The 16,730-nt window shown below is 35.7% G+C and overlaps 1 protein-coding gene across 1 annotated transcript in view; it reads right to left on the bottom strand.

Moving 5' to 3' along the window:
- Positions 1-398: 398 nt before the first annotated feature.
- SCAF8 (SR-related CTD associated factor 8) overlaps positions 399-16,730 on the bottom strand; it is a 62,205-nt gene continuing 45,873 nt past the window's right edge. The window contains 12 exon segments of the mRNA XM_050892954.1: positions 399-2,877; positions 4,316-4,537; positions 5,012-5,072; positions 5,075-5,091; positions 5,629-5,773; positions 7,377-7,507; positions 8,684-8,840; positions 9,511-9,624; positions 11,833-11,933; positions 14,475-14,668; positions 15,176-15,288; positions 15,442-15,573. Coding sequence (XP_050748911.1) covers positions 1,400-2,877; positions 4,316-4,537; positions 5,012-5,072; positions 5,075-5,091; positions 5,629-5,773; positions 7,377-7,507; positions 8,684-8,840; positions 9,511-9,624; positions 11,833-11,933; positions 14,475-14,668; positions 15,176-15,288; positions 15,442-15,573 — 2,865 coding nt within the window. The 3' untranslated portion in view covers positions 399-1,399.

Genomic DNA, 16,730 nt, shown 5'->3' with positions numbered 1-16,730 from the left:
GAGGTTCTACTTCAATATTAAGCCATTAAAACACAAAGCCCCCCTTATTTCTGCTAAAAACACATCGGGTTTTTTAGACCAACAACAGCTTTTTACTTTTCGTGCAACATTTCTGGACTTTGATTCACTAAAAACAAATAACCACAAAGTACTGGAACACTACCACTATCTATCCAGAATACCAAATATATTACAAAATAAGACAATGCAAATATTTGCTTAAGTTTTGGCTTCATGCATAACTGCATTTTAAAAAGCTAAAATCCTACTGTATATTCTTACAGTATATCATGTTCCACCTTCTAGAAGCAGTAAGAACATCATAACAATGAGCATGAGAAGGTAAATATAAGCTTGACAGCATTGCAGTGAAGTTTTGTTATCTTACTACTTAAAGAAGGTGAAAGGCAAATTTTTACAACCTAATTTCATTTCAATTTTATTGAACTGTCTACAATATTCTGTGAGTGTGTGCACATACACAGGCACGCACAGAAAAAGTGGTATCTACAAACAGTTTACACAAATATTTACATACATATGTTATTTACATAAACTAATACGACTGCATGATTTTCGATGTAAAAACCATATGCTTCTTGCACATATAACTGTTGCATTGGTCTTACAAAAGTAATATAAACCTTTTGCAACAACTAGCTAAGCACATATCATAGCTGATTCCAAGTTTTTAGAGCTTGCAGGTTTTTAAAAAAATACAATACCTAGAACACTGTTATCAAACAAATATGCTTTATTGGCATCTAAAAACAAAATGCACCCAACATTAAAATGTACTTTTTCATTTTTTTAAACCCACTGCAGTACGAGGAACAAATCACAAACACTTACTTTAGAGAAAACAGAGACTATAGTGTAGATTTTACAAAATCACTTTTAATCTCTGTGTTATGCTCCTTAAATAACATGGGCCTTTTCTTTTTCTGCCAAATTGTAGGAACATAAAATATCACAGCTTTGTCTATACTTTAAAATTCTGCAGCAGCCTAAAAACACGGACAAGATACACCAGCACCTGTTTTCAAGTATAACAATTTCGATAGCCAACCTAAGGGTAGTATCTAAAAAATTCCATTTTCTTCCATAGGAAGTCTTTGTTTGACAAGCTGTTATTTTATCTTTGTGAAATTAAAAGCAAGTGGGGGAAAGTTTATGCTTTACCAGAGAAATAAAAAAAATGTTTACCTACCATGTTCAAATTAAGAACAGTGTTCTATACAAGTCAGTTGTACAGTTATTTAAGTGAAAGATGAACATGAACATCAGATTAACTTAATTCTGGCAGACAAAAGTGAACTGCTACGGTCCAGTCAGCCATTTATCTATTACAGAGAGATGACAACTTTACAAAAGGTATCTTTTACCTACTGAGTGATGATTATGTCCCCTCAGTTTCTGTGCTTTCTACCACTGGTTCACTTTCTATATCAGCTTCTGTGTCACTCTTCTCTTTGTTTATCTCGACGGAAGATGTCAGTTTTTCATAAAGTTCTGGATCGTCCTGCACCTGTGCAGTTGGTGGCTGACTTTCTGTCTCTGTATTTTCACCATTTACCTGGGGCATATTATCGGCTTTGCGTTGCGAAGTGGCCCCATCAAAATATTCAAAAACCCGTGGATGTGGAGGGGGGATCCAGTTGTTTGACATTCTGTCTCTTCCAAACCTGTTCCCATTAATTTCTCTGCAAAAATTAAAATCTCTGTCATCCCTATCCCTCTGTCTTTCCCAGGGTCTTCTGCGGTCATCAAAATCTCTGTGAGCATCTTGTTCAAATCCTCTATTCCAACTGGGACCACTTCTACTATCAAACCTATAGTTTACATGCCGAAACCTCTCTCTGTCTTCATGGAAGCCTTTAGGGCCACCATAAATAGGGAAAGCATGGTGCTCTCTTTCATCATAATCTCCTCTCTGTCCCCAGTGCTTGTCTGAATTGAAACCAAAATGCTCTCTTCGACCAAGATTATCTAGACCTGGTCTTCCAAAATTTTCTCTCATGTCTACATGTGGTCTCGCAAAGTGTTCTCTTCCATCTACTGGAGGCCTTCCTATACCCTCTCTTGGGTCAACTGGTGGTCGTCCAACAGAATCTCTGACATCCACTGGAGATGGTCGGTTAAGATTATCTCGGTTTTCCACTGGAGGAAAGCGATAATCTCTGTCTCCTTCCTGCTGAATGTTATCACCTCCAAGTGGTAGTCTTTTCTCTGGATTAGAAATGCTATCGATATTTTGTCTTCCTGGTGTTCCAAAAGGTCTTTCTGTTTGATTAAAAATATCTCCTGGAGGAAAAGGACCTCGAGGTGGTGGGTGAAGAGATGGATCAAGGATTGCTGGAGGAGGAATACTACGCTGCGGTGGCATTCCTGGCTGCATTAATGGAAACCTTGGTCCAGGTGAATGGGGCATTAGGCCTGGACGGATATCTATGAGAGGTATTCCCGGCATCCTTTGACTACTAATATTTAAGTGAGGCATGTTTTGAACCCCAGGTGGATGCTGCATTGCCAGAAGTCCAGAACTACTTGAAATATTTGGTGGTGGCACTCCCATAAGTCCAGAACTACTTGAAACATTGGGTGGTGGCATTATGAGAAGCCCAGAGTTGCTCGAGACACTCGGTGGCTGTACTGCTGCCAGTACTCCTGAGCTGCTTGAGACATTGGGTGGCTGCATTCCTGTCAGAAGGCCAGGGCTGCTTGAGACACTGGGTGGATGCACTCCAGCTAGAAGCCCTGAGCTACTTGAGACATTTGGTGGTTGCACTCCAGCCATAAGTCCAGAGCTACTTGAGACGCTAGTTGGCTGAACTCCGCCAGCAAGAGAAGAGCTACTGGAGACAGTAGGTAGCTGCACTCCTCCTGCAAGACCAGAACTGCTTGAAACAGTTGGTGGTTGCACTCCTCCTACAAGTCCAGAGCTGCTTGAAACACTGGGTGGCTGTACTCCCCCTGCAAGTCCAGAGCTACTTGAGACACTGGGTGCTTGCCCTTCTCCAGTAAGCCCAGAACTGCTTGAGACACTGGGTGGCTGCACTCCTCCAACAAGTCCAGAGCTACTCGAGACATCACTTTGCACTAAAATGCAGCAACAAGAAGAACAGTTAACAGAAAATGCCAGTGTAACACATAGCATTCAAAACAAAATGCAGCTTAATCCGTATTCAGATAATGCATTCAGTGATGATTCTGCTGACAAGGTCTGTCTCAGTTTCTATAGTGAACATACATCACTTTAATCACATTGGTGATAAACAGACATTATGCCACAGAAATGAACGTCTCCACATAGTAAAGAACGTACAGCAGCTTAAAATTGACAAACCCCACAGCTATCACTGAATTTATTGCAAAGGAAGTATTAAAATCTTTGATATAATTCTATAAACGTTATACTATCCTACCCTCTCCTGCTCCTTTCCATTGCCACTTGTGTAGTGAGAATGCACTTCTAAGTTTTTTAAAGGGCTCCCAGTCTCAGCTTTACTTCTCAAGTCTACGAAGAAAACATCCCTGCTAGAAATCAATGATCAGGTGATGACAAAGACGGTTCCAACTTGTCCTGGTTTCGGCTAGGACAGAGTTAATTTTCTTCCTAGTAGCTGGTATAGTGCTGTGTTTTGGATTTAGTAGGAAAAGAATGTTGATAACACACTGATGTTTTTAGTTGTTGCTAAGTAGTGTTTATACTAAGTCAAGGATTTTTCAGCTTCTCGTGCCCAGCCAGCAAGAAGGCTGGAGGGGCACAAGAAGCTGGGAGGGGACACCGCCAGGACAGCTGACCCAAACTGGCCAAAGAGCTATTCCATACCATATGACATCATGCCCAGTATATAAACTGGGGGGAGTTAACTGGGAGGGGGGATCGCGGCTCAGGAACTAACTGGGCATCGGTCAACGAGTGGTGAGCAATTGCATTGTGCACCACTTGCTTTGTATAGTTTAATTCTTTTAGTATTGCTATTGTCATATTATTATTATTATCATTATCATTGTTTTTTCATTCCTTTCTGTCCTATTAAACTGTCTTTATCTCAACTCACGAGTTTTTTTTTCCTGATTCTCTCCCCTATCCCAGGGGTGGGGGGGAGTGAGCGAGCGGCTGCGTGGTGCTTAGCTGCCGGCTGGGGTTAAACCACGACACAACTTGCTCCAACTTAAATGGAAAATGATACCCAACCTAAAACTTCCTAATCTGTAGTTATTAGTACAACTGACTATGATCTGCAAAATACCCTCAGAAGTATGATGTTTCCTGTATGCGATAGTATCAGGCAATAAAGACATTTCTTACCAGATCTATTGTTTTCACTGGAAGAAATCTGAAGGTCTGTAAGATGTGATCCCTTTTCATCTGATTCTGGTTTGTTGATTGGCAGAGGATTAAAAACGCTTCCAGCAGATAAAGTTGGAGTAGCTAGATTGCTAGTAACTGTGCCAACTGGTAGAACAAGGCTAGGAAAAGGAACATCCTTCATCGTCTCTTGTGCAATTGGTAATGGAGGCTGTACTAAAGCTGTAGAGGAATAACAGAAGTGTATCACAGTAATCATATATTCGAGCCTTCAAGATTACTTTGGCAGAGGTCAGGCTGATAAATCAAAATAAGTGAAATTAATTACCCTAAGTGTTAAATTTTTTGATAATAATTTCTTATTCTCAATCAGCACTGTAATATTTAATTTTTTTGCAGAGACCATGAACTGCAGGCAACCTAAGCAATCAGTACTCTTTAACAGATATTTTTAAACATTAAATGAACACAGTTAAAAGGCTAAACAAAAATAATTATAAATTATTCAGTGACTAACACCAAATAGCTCAAGTAACAGATACATCTGTTACAGCCAGCTTCAAATACTGAACTATCCATACAAATAATAATTAATTAATTAGCCATTTTAAAAAGTTTGGTTTTGGTTTTTTTTCCAGTAACTCCATGGCAAACTTTTCATAACACAGAAACAACTATCAGAAGAATCAAACTTACGTGTTGGAACTACTGGTGGGACAACAGGTGGTGGGACAACAGGTGGTGGGACACAGGTGGAACTGGAGGAGGCATATAACCTATATGGAAAAAAAATGACAAATTATTACAAGGGAAGCAAATAAAGTTTTGCAGTAAAAGCTTGCCTACATTATTCATCGTGAAAAGCTGCATCACTGAAGACTAGCAAACAACAAATGTATGGGAAGAGGCAACAGTGGTTACTGTTTTCAAAAACAACCCCATCTTCACTGTAGATGATCTGCATATGCATCTTTAAAAGCGATTTCTGCCAGCAATATCCAAAGAAGAAAATTAAGAGTTTCAAAGTTTTCCAAAGAAAGGAGATTAATCTTAAGGATTTTTAAATTTTCATTTCTATCAAAGTTCAAAAAAAAATTCTGCTGCAATTCCTATTCTTCACAGAATACACTGGTAAAAATAATATTAAGTTAGACATAAGAAATTTCATACCAGATTAAAATTAAAGATTCAAAAGTCAGCTGGCTCAAACAGTAACCAGTAGCTGTCGGAAAACTATACAAAGCATGATGTACATAGAAGCACACAAACTGAGTATAGTCATTACATACTCAACTTCATTTTTACTAACTTACCTGGAGGTGGCTGTGAAGGGTTGAAGCTTGCTCGCAAGAAGGGTGGAGGAGGAATTGCGCTATAACCAGGAGGAGGGACAGACATTGTGACAGGAAACGCGGGTGGAACCAAGCTAACAGCTGGCACAGCTGGAGCTACTGGAATCTTTTTTCATGGAAAGAAAAAATAAGCAACTTTACAACTTAACAGTATTCAATAACATTAAAAGACGGATGAACTGATTTGAATGCAATTCATGTTAAGCACTAAATGTTCCAAAGGCTTTGTATATATTCTGAACACCCTGAAGAATCAGACTGCATTCTAAAATGGTACCTACACTACAGGTAAACAAGGACACTGGAAGAATCTTATGCTATCTTTTCTTTATTCTAAAAAGAACAGAAAAATACACGGTTAAATACTATACTTATTAAAGAATAAAAATTTACCTATGGGAGAGAGGTGAATGCAGAAAGGAAGACAGAGAAAAGGAAGGAAAATGTAGATAGTGTGGCAATTTGAGAGCACTCAGAAAACAGTGATTCTATTCTCATTAGAAAAAATTACGTATTTTAGAACAGTACTGGAAAATTGAGTTTGGTGTACGTAATTATAAGGCTAATAATCCTGATGAAATCCTGAAAATTACTTAATATTTCTCAAACTTCTGTTTGAGCTACAAGCTTTGATACAGTGCAGCATAATTACAAGTAATTAGCAGCAGAATAAAAGCAATATATACGTATATTTAAATATATACTGATCACAGTGTACACTAGGAGACAGTTGAAATAAGACCGAAGACAACTTTTTATGAAAAGAAAAAAGCTCAAAATTCAATGCAAGTAAATGCAAATATGTTAACTTTCATAGTAATTTTGTGTCAGCTGAAGTATTGGAAACATCTATACATGTTAGGAAAGACAAAACGGTAATAATATGAATACAAAAAATTTTGTATTAAGCAACTGATTCTCATTTTACAATTTCATATGGTCAATATAAAAAGGATTTAAAGAGTTTGACAAAAAGCATTTGTATTTATACTTGATAAACATGTGTAGTGTAGTATACTGAAGAAAAATTACACTGTATTCTTCGAGCCTTCCACAATACCTTGTTACTGATGGGATGTTAATCAAAATTCTCTGTTTTAGCAGAAGGAAAAAAAATACAGCAGAGAATCAAAGACTCTCACGAATTACCGCATACAGAGTGCAACAGCACACTACTTGAATAATCAGATCTTTTAAAGATGAGACTGTCCCTATGAAATCCTGCCCAAAATTACTGAGAAAATAATTAAACTTATATTCAAAGCTGATAGGGGGAAAAACACATAAGTAGAGAAGAAACAAGCTCAAGTGAAAAAAAGATTATTGCATTGCTTAGCTTACAGAAAGATGCTTTGCTCTATAAGCAAAATACTTTCTGTAAGCTCATTTTAATTTCTCCTTAAAAAACTAACATGCCAGTATTTATTTGTTTATCTATTTATTTTTACAATTGCTCCATCTTCAACATTTAAGCCTTCATTTGAGATTGTACACAAGTTTGGGATATGTTGTGCATGAAACTAAAGATTTTGCTCAACCATGGCAACTGATTCTACTCTAAAATATTTCAGAGATAAACACACATGGACGCAGGACTTAAATCAAAAATACTTAAGTACTTTAACTCAGCATTAAAGTTTATCTGTATTGAATAAAAAAGTTTGCCCTCCAGTTCTGCGGGGTTTTTGCAAACTCAGACCAATACAAACCTGCAGCATAGTGACTGGTTGCGTGTAAGCTTCTGTCTGCGTTGTAATAACTGTACTCTTATCAACTGCAGCACTCTGCGTAGTTTGAGGATTTTCTTTAGCAGCTTCTGAGCTTCTAGCTGTTTCCCATTCTTTAAAAAAAGGTATATTTTTAATATAAAATGATAATTAATATGTTATTTTCATTTAAATACTAAAAAGTCCTCTTCCTTCTTAAACAATAAATTTTAATCTGGTATCTATATAGATTCATTACAAATAACCCCCAAATTTATTATGAAAAGAAGCAAGTGCAATTATTTATCATTATATATTTTAAAGAATGTAAAATTTCTTTAATCACCTGCAATACTCTGTTTAATTTTGACCGTATACAAACTGATTTTTCAAAAGTTGCCAAGTTTTTTCACAAATCATTCTGTTAATAATTTGTAATATAAAGTATGCTCCAGTTTTCTAAAAACTGCCGTTGTCAACATATCTGTGTTAACAGCCGGCTACTGTACAATGACAGAGAATCCTCATGTTAAACAAACCTCACCCCAAACCCCATTTCTTCCTTCTGCCACTTCCTCAAAGAGTTTTGTATTTCAAGTATAACATGGTGAATGTATTTCAGTAACGTTCCGTGTTTTAATTTTTCTGTCATTTATATTCAATTTTTACTCAAAGCAAGACTGCATTTTGACCTGAAAAATTGTCGTCACTATTATAAAACAGTCTTAATCTACTGTTTACTTCAGTATAGTCCAGTCATTTAGTGCTAGATCTGTTTCAAGAAAACACAGTACTCTTGAATCTTTTACAAACCTAATAAACCGCTCAATTAACTAGGTTTCAGAGTAGGTCTAACATTACTTGCTTTCCTGTCTCTTCAACTTTATGGAGGAAATACCTATTTGAACAAGTTCCAACTCCAACTTAAGTCTTATACCTGACTATAAGACTTTTCACAATCACAAGCAGATCATAATTTCTACACAAATTAATATTTTACATACTTGGAAATGAGTACACAGCAAATTCATAACTGTTTTAAAAAAATGCTAACCTTTATCAACTTGCTTAAATTAATTCCCCTTTGTCACTAATTCCTTATTGTCATGACAATCAACTAGTTACCCATCTACAAAGACAATCTAGATTTCATGATTACAATGTCATTTATATTATAAACAAGCAGCTAGTAAAATTTATGTAAATTGAAAAAGAGTGTGTATTACCTAAAACAATAAGCTTTCTGAGGATTTGTAATTACCAAAATAAACACATTTTCTAACTATCAGAATCACTGTTGATGTCCATACCTGTATTTACTGTTTCCTGGTCAATCATGCCACCTTCAGCAAAGCCCTCCAAATCATCCAATTTTACTTTCTCCCAAGGAATATATGAAACTCCCAGATCCACATCCCAGAATTGCTTGTATTCTGTTTTCACACCTTTATTCAAAGCCCACGCAATCTGAAAATAAAACCCAACCAGATAATCTCATTAAATCATATAACCTGTGAACAGAGTGTTTCAGATAATTTCCTTCATGTTTCTGTCACTGCAGATTAATCTTCAGTGTCTATTTATTAAAGTTTTAACAAGTTTTTAATTTTAAATAAACCTGTAGGAAGTTTACTTGGCCTCTGCAACAGCTATGTGGAAGATTAATTACATCAAAAAGCTTAAATTTGTTCCACATTAATTCTAACATATATACGGGGAAATTAAAAATACAGTATTTCAAGGACTCATCCTAAAGCATCAAAGAAAGTAGAAAAAACCACAGCATCTAATCATGTACTTAACTCTTTAAGAGTACTATAAAATTTAAGTGATCCACATGGTCAGGTACAGGACTTAAGTTGTTTACAGTCTCGTACTCTTATCACTAGCACGTACGTAAAATGTTCTCCAAGTATTTCCTAAGTATCAAGTCATAATTTCACTTTACTATCTTTCATATCACCTGTTAAAAGCTGCATTTTACACAGAGAGGAAAGAAAACAATTTACACCTTATTGCTTCATTCTTCTTCTCCTTATTGTACATTTCAATGAACAGCTGCTAAATGAGAAATCATCAATATTAAAACTGTACGGTATTTGAAATGGACAGCAACCTTAGATTAAAATTAACTTACCTTAATAATTTTAGATCCAATTTTATAGGACCCAGAACTAAGTTTCTGAAGAGCACGATATGCATCTTGTCTATGAACCATACAGACATAGGCACAACCTCTTGGGGGAATCATCTATGGAAAAAAAGCAATGGTCTTAAAAAGTAGGAAAACCAGTACTTCAGATTATGTAACTACACTAAATGAATACTGTCCTGGTTTCAGATAGGACAGAGTTAACTCTCTTCTTAGTAGCTGGTACAGTGCTGGGTTTGGGATTTAGTGTGAGAATGATGTTGATAACACTCTGATGTTTTAGTTGTTGCTAAGTAGCACTTATCGTAAATTAAGGACTTTTCAGTTTCCCATGCTCTGCCAGCAAGCAGGTGTGCAAGAAGCTGGGAGGGAGCATAGCCGGGGCAGCTGACCTGAACTAGCCAAAGGGGTATTCCATACCATGGAACGTCATGCCCAGTATATAAACAGGGGGAGTTGGCCGGGAGGCGCGGATCGCGGCTCTGGCATTGGTCCAGTGGGTGGTGAGCAATTGCATTGTGCATCACTGGGTTTTTTTCCTCCCCCCTGCCTTTTTTTTGTTATGTTCCTTCTCACTACTATTATTATTATTATTTTTCATTATTATTATTGTTAGTATTATATTTTACTTTAGTTATTAAACTGTTCTTATCTCAACCCACAAGTTCTGCCTTCTTTCCCGATTCTTGTCCCTGTCCCACCGGGAGCGGTGGGGTGGGGAGGGGAGTGAGGGAGCGGCTGTGTGGTGCTTGGCTGCTGACTGGGGTTAAACCACAACAAATACTAATACTAAAAAAGGAAAGGCTTACGCTGTAAACAATTGCTACCTTAATCAGCAATATTAACAATTTTGAGCATCAGCAAAACTTAAGAGTGATATTGGCAGGGTACTTCAGTTATAACATTTCAAGAAGCAGCAGCAAGCTGAAGAATGGGTGCTAAAAATGACATGAAAGATTTGAACAACATGGAGCAGGCAAGAACTGTGAGCTATACTATGACAACTTCAGAAAAGCAGAGGTTGCTACCTCTTATTAAGCTCCAAATTCACTGCAAGCTGAGCAACAACCTTTCACAGAGGTGCAAACTAGTGATTAAAAGTATCTTGCATTTTTGAAAAGTAGAGTTCTCATTCCTGAAGTGTGATTTCCACTAGCTTTCATGTTTTATTTAGGAAAGAAAAGTATGATGACAACTGCTTATTTTAGTTTTAGTCAAAAATATAGGTGTGCTTTTATGTTGTTTAGGAGCACACAGTAACATAATGAACAAAAATATTTAAGACTACAGATTTTAATGCAATTCTTATAAAAATATGTTTAAGATATACAACAATGTTATCCTAGGTACTTAAAGCTTTGTAGAATGCGTAGGATGAACTATTTACAATATTGTTTGCCTCTGAAATGTAACAGGCACTGGGACATTATGGTTGTTGCATTACTTTCCTTTGAACTTCCTTAATTGCTAGTCCCTGCAAATCAAAATGAAGCTGTGGGATGTCAGGCTGTGGGATTTTTTTTGACTTGTGAAGCTTTTTAAAAGATTCTGTAATACCACAAGAACTATTCCTTATTAATTATATATTTAAATATATTACTGTGATAGGAAAAATAGTAAAAATATCTGAAATGAATGAAATTGCATGAGACACACTTTAAAACTGCTGGAGCAAGAGACAAAAATCCAAATTTCTCTCATGTAGATATGTTATTTTAGGAGAAAAATACTTTCGCTTGAAGCTGAATTATAGGGAACACTGAAGTACAACTCTAAACATCTAAACTTAAATTACTCTAAATAATGAGAAATAGATCTCCTAATTATAAGCATCTTTTTAATTGTCATATTTTAGAATAAACACTTGTTTACAGTACAATTTCTTTTCTTCTAAATGTTTTATCCACATTGATTCCACTTAAGGAACCCTCTGTATGGAATGTAACCAAGAACAATGTGGATACACATCAGTTTGTGTCCATTAGTCCAAGGAAAAATGATACCTGCCCCATGCCACATCACAAAAAGAGAAAAGACATAACTTCTTATTTGTTAAGACCCTGGTTTAAAAAACTGTAAATTGTTAGTGCTTGGGAGAAGCCATTTTACCATGAAGTGTACTGTCTTTAGTGCTTCAAAAGACAGTACATGGAAACCAACAAGCAAATATCATAGCAACAGTTTTTAAACAGTGATAAAAAACAGTCTCCTAAATACAAACTTAAGCTGCTAAAAGGAATTCAGAGGCATAAGCATGTTCAAGCTGCTAGTCTGTAATCCCTGAAAATGCATAACATGCTTACTTACATTAATTGACTCTATTTGTCCAAATTCTTCAAACAAGTTAGTTAAATCTTGCTGTGTAGCCTTCTTGTCTACTTGACCTACCCAAAGAGTAGTACTGCAAACTGTCAAGAGACACATTCACATCAATCAAAATACTAGAGTGTTAGCTTATAAAATACTCCATAGCATGGATATAAAAGGCTTTACAATTACACAGAAATCACTGATCAAAAAGCAAGAATAGTAAATCTACTACTTACTATATAAAGATTAAGTACATTAACAAAAATGTTACAGGGTTAAAACACACCAAACATATTCAGTACAAGTGTTCATTCAAGTTTCATTTTCTTTTAAACAAAATAGTTGTTTTAAAAGAAATGAAACAATAAAATTCTGTAGATTATTAGCTAAGGTAAACTGCAGTAGAAATTACTTGGAAAAAAAAATCATTTCTATTCCATAAAAAACACACCTCTAGGTTTTAAAGTCAGTTTTAACAAAGTAAGACTAAGTTCTAACTGGCTAGAAGTGTATTACAGAAGTAACTTAACTGCAGTATTATGCACCGCATTTTCACCTGAAAGAAATGGGAACTATACTTTTACTTTACCTTGGGGAACATCCCAGAAAGACAAACTTGGCTGAGGCCCACCACTGAGCTGAAGATGTCCATGATAATTCTGACTCTTGTCAATTCCACCACAAGCCTAAATCCCTGCAATTGGTCTCCCAAATGCCCACCCCCATCCTCCTCACCCAATATAAACACTCATTGACATGTGAGCTAAAACTTCCTTCTCCCATATGTACATGGTTCCAATTCTTTTGTCTCCCAAATATTCCCCAATCTATGTGTGCAAACCTTGACAAAGTCATAGCAGTTTTTTCCACTTAACACAAGGTGATCTAAATCAACAAGAGATTAGGCCAATATTGGCGGTTTTCCTCAAATATCTTACTACCCTGAGTAATCCACCCAGTATCTTACAGGATCTAAGGCAGAACAAAACCAGACAACCTGGATCTCTTGGGCCTGCCCTATCCTGAACCAAGGAAACATTCTTTCTTCATCATCATCGTGATACATCACATCCTTCCTGTACCAATCTTGGTGCACCAAACTGGAAACCAGTGTTGTGTGTTCCTCTGTCAACTGACATTTTCAATTGACAGCAGTACTCAGCAGTACTGAGAATGACTAGCCTTAAGATTTCTCTTGGACAAAACTTGTTCCTCATATGCTTGTAGATGGCCCTTTTGTTTCTCATGGTGTTAAGCTCTATGAAACAATTCTTCAGACCTCAGCAAGTGATAACAGTGGCTGTCACTGAAAAAATTTCATGAAGTAAAATGCTTGTCAGGTGATTTATTGATTTATTTATTTACATCCCTCAAAGTTTCCACACTTCACTTAGCCGCCTTAATATCTCCTTTCCATGAGCTGGGTCACTTCACAGGACCACAATTGCTGCTGCTGTTCATCAGGTTACTTAACACCCCTGCCTCACAGTTCCCATCCATTCTGATTATAGCTCCCTACTTTGTGAACTACTGGGAGAAATCTACACCATAAACTGATTTGCCTCTTTTCATGAGAAAAGCCAGAGAAGAAAAAATATATACATCTAAACTGTAGTACCGTCCTGAGCTTAAAGCCACCTTGGAATGATGTAAAATATTAATGTGAAGAGAACAGAACACTCTTTCCCTTGCAAAAATGAATTTTGAACTGCTTAACTTGTCAGATAATAGTTTTAAAACAAAATAAATGCAAAACTACATCAGAAACCGTGTATAAACTATCTAAACAAAGTGAAATTCAGGAACACAAGTTCATTACAAAAATAAATTAAGTACAATTATGCATCCCAAGAATCCAGAGTCCTGCTAACAGTAGCAATGGGATATACTGATACAGTAGCAGATGACTACACCCAATTTCACTGTTTCTAGTGCTCATCTCAAAATACATTCCCTTTGATTTAAGCTACTGTGTGGAGAAAGTTCTCCCTGCTACCTTCCTTCTTTTTAATATGTGAATTCTCTGTAGAAATGACATCAGTGCACAGCAGCACTCTGCAGAAGCTGAAATCCAGTTGTTTTTTGGATACTTTCTTAAGATACAACCACTACGGTCTGTCTTATGATAGCAAATTACTTGTTTCACATTTCCACCTGCTTTGGCTCTATGTTCCTGTGAAAAGCTATTTAAAAAGCACTCAAAGTTTAACAAAACTGGCCTCTATTTAAGATATTCAGCAAAGTGTCCAAAGTGTGTACCACGTACTGAAATGTCTTATCAGTGTACCAATTTTCAGATCAAGCGCTGATCATCCTCAAATGCCCCACAGAAGACAGCACTGAAGAGAAAGCAGATTGTAACTTAGGGACAGCCCTTGCTACTCTCTGTTCAGAAGTAAAATCATTGGTGCAACAGTATGAGTAAAATCATCAGTAGAACAGTATGATACTTGCTTTCCTCTAAGATGAAATGATGTACCTAAGTTGTAAGAAACATAAGAAATGAAACTTATAAAAAAAGACTATGGTTACTGTATTTTGTAACAGTACTCAAGCTAAATCTTGTTCTTTCATTGAAAAACAAAGCCTTTTTCCCCTTTAATACTACATTATTAAAACAGTAAGCAGCTGCCACTTACCACTTAGTGTTTTTGACCGTATAGGAGGCAATCCCTTTTTCTGACGTTCTTTTTCCCTTTCCCTGGCCCTTCTTTCGCTGGAATATGACCGAGACGACTTTCTCTTCCTTTCTCTTGATCTTGAGCGTGAACGTTTTCTGTGTTTACGCTTACGAGAACCAGACCGTGATCTAGACCTTCGTTTTCTTGGTGACCTACAAAATACTTAATTTCAGTATGCTGAGTTAACAAAAAAAAATTTTTTAAAAAATCTAATTTAGTCATCTTTTAACTACAAACTTTAAGCATGACACAGACATTTCTGTTATATTCACTCAAACAGCTTCAAGAAATAAACTTAATGCCATTAGTGTGAGGAATAGAACATACACCTTGAGCTTAAAACAAACCAAAACACATTCAAAGAGTTCCATAACAGTATCTATTTTTCTGGCATAGCAAACCTGACCAGCTGCTAGTGTTAATTATTTTTGTTACCTGAACAGGTCTTAAAAAATTTTAAGTAGACCATAGGTATGCAAAATGAACTCTCATACAGAAAGTCTGCATCTAACACACAAATATTAAATGAACACTTCTTTTTCTTTGCCAAAAACTGCTCATGACAATTTTGGAAAATACAGAATTGAGAATGATTATCACATATTGCAACTTTGTTTCAGAAAAACCTTAATGTATTTAATACAAGTTAATTATGAAACCTTGAACGAGATCTTGAACGAGTTCTTGATCTTGAACGAACAGCTGATTTCTTTTCTTCTTGTTCAAAAATCTCTTCTTCAGCAACATCCTGTCCTTCATCTATATCCATGTCCTGAGGTCAGACATAACAGATGTTCAATAACATTTAATATACTCACAATATATACTACTATATTAAAGCATACATCCATATTACTCCTTTTGAAATCATCTTACTATGTGTTTTTCTTTCAACTTCTGTAATCAAATTTGAAATAGGTTTTACCTGTTGTTGAATATCCATTGAATCATCTACATTTGTTTCCACTTCTAAAAACTGCTGCTGACTACTCCCTTGCGATGGTGAGGCAGAGTGCTCTGAACCAAAATTTCCTTCTTGATTCTCCTCAGGGCTTGCCTAAATAACAAATAATAATATATCATAAAAAGCTTCATAATTCAAAATGCTTACTGGGTCAAAATGTAATACTATATGAAACAATTGTTCAAATATCTCTGAAAAACTATTTATCAAGTTTATCTTATTTTCCCACTTCCCATTAATGTGAAAGCTGCACTAGATGTCACTCCATTCCATTCCTTTTTTAGTATCATCCTTAAATACAAAACTTTGAAATAATTAATATTCCTGACTATAAAAAAATTACTATCTGTTTGCTGAATCAAAAAACCAAAGTACACTTGCTTAATTTGGCTGGCTTGAAAACAAAAACTCACAGGAAAAACAACAGTGATGGCAGCCATATGTACAGTGACACTGGAAGATACCCACTGGTCACCCATGCACAGGCATTAATAAATTATATTTTATTATTAATATAATGGAAATATTTGCAATACCAATTGAACTAGTTAAAAAATTTACATTTAACTCCAAACTTTCGTACAGTGCGTGATTTAAGACAAGTAATTACTACAAGATAAGGGAGGGTGTTGTGTCATTTATGTCAGCATGTTGAAACCTAGCAAAACAAGCAGTTCTGAAAAAACATCAAAATCAAAAAATGTAAAATACTAAATGTATTGTTAACTTGCTAGAGAAGAAACTATAATGGCCTGTACATTGGACTGAAAGTACAGATTTGGAATAAATATCTGTAAGATATGAAAGAAATTCAAGAAATACAGGAAATGCAATTAAAATACTCAAAAATGCTATCAGGACAATTCTGAAAAGTAATTTTAAACTTATAATCCAATATTGTAAGTAAACATTTCAGTGATTCTCATTACATTTTCATTTTAATTAAAAAAATGGTAGATATTCTGTCTTCCAGGAGAATGGTAGAAAGCAGAATGACATGTTTCGTTTTATCTTCGTATTTTTAAACAGCTTATAATGACAGTTTGCAGAAAAATAAAAAATTCTACTATAACTCCGTTAATGCATTTTCCTTCTAACATTATCTGTTTTGTGTCATCTTCCTTTTATTTAATTATTCTTCAAAAATCTGTTTCTTGATATCAATTCCTATATTTCTTGTTGCTCCTCGGTCTTCTATCCTTTCCCTCCTCTCCCTCTGCTCCTAATCAGATGCTTAATAATTTTGTTTT

Source organism: Gymnogyps californianus, chromosome 3 (genome assembly GCF_018139145.2).
Source record: "Gymnogyps californianus isolate 813 chromosome 3, ASM1813914v2, whole genome shotgun sequence".
Taxonomy (NCBI): domain Eukaryota; kingdom Metazoa; phylum Chordata; class Aves; order Accipitriformes; family Cathartidae; genus Gymnogyps; species Gymnogyps californianus.
This window is presented reverse-complemented; position numbering and strand designations above follow the sequence as displayed.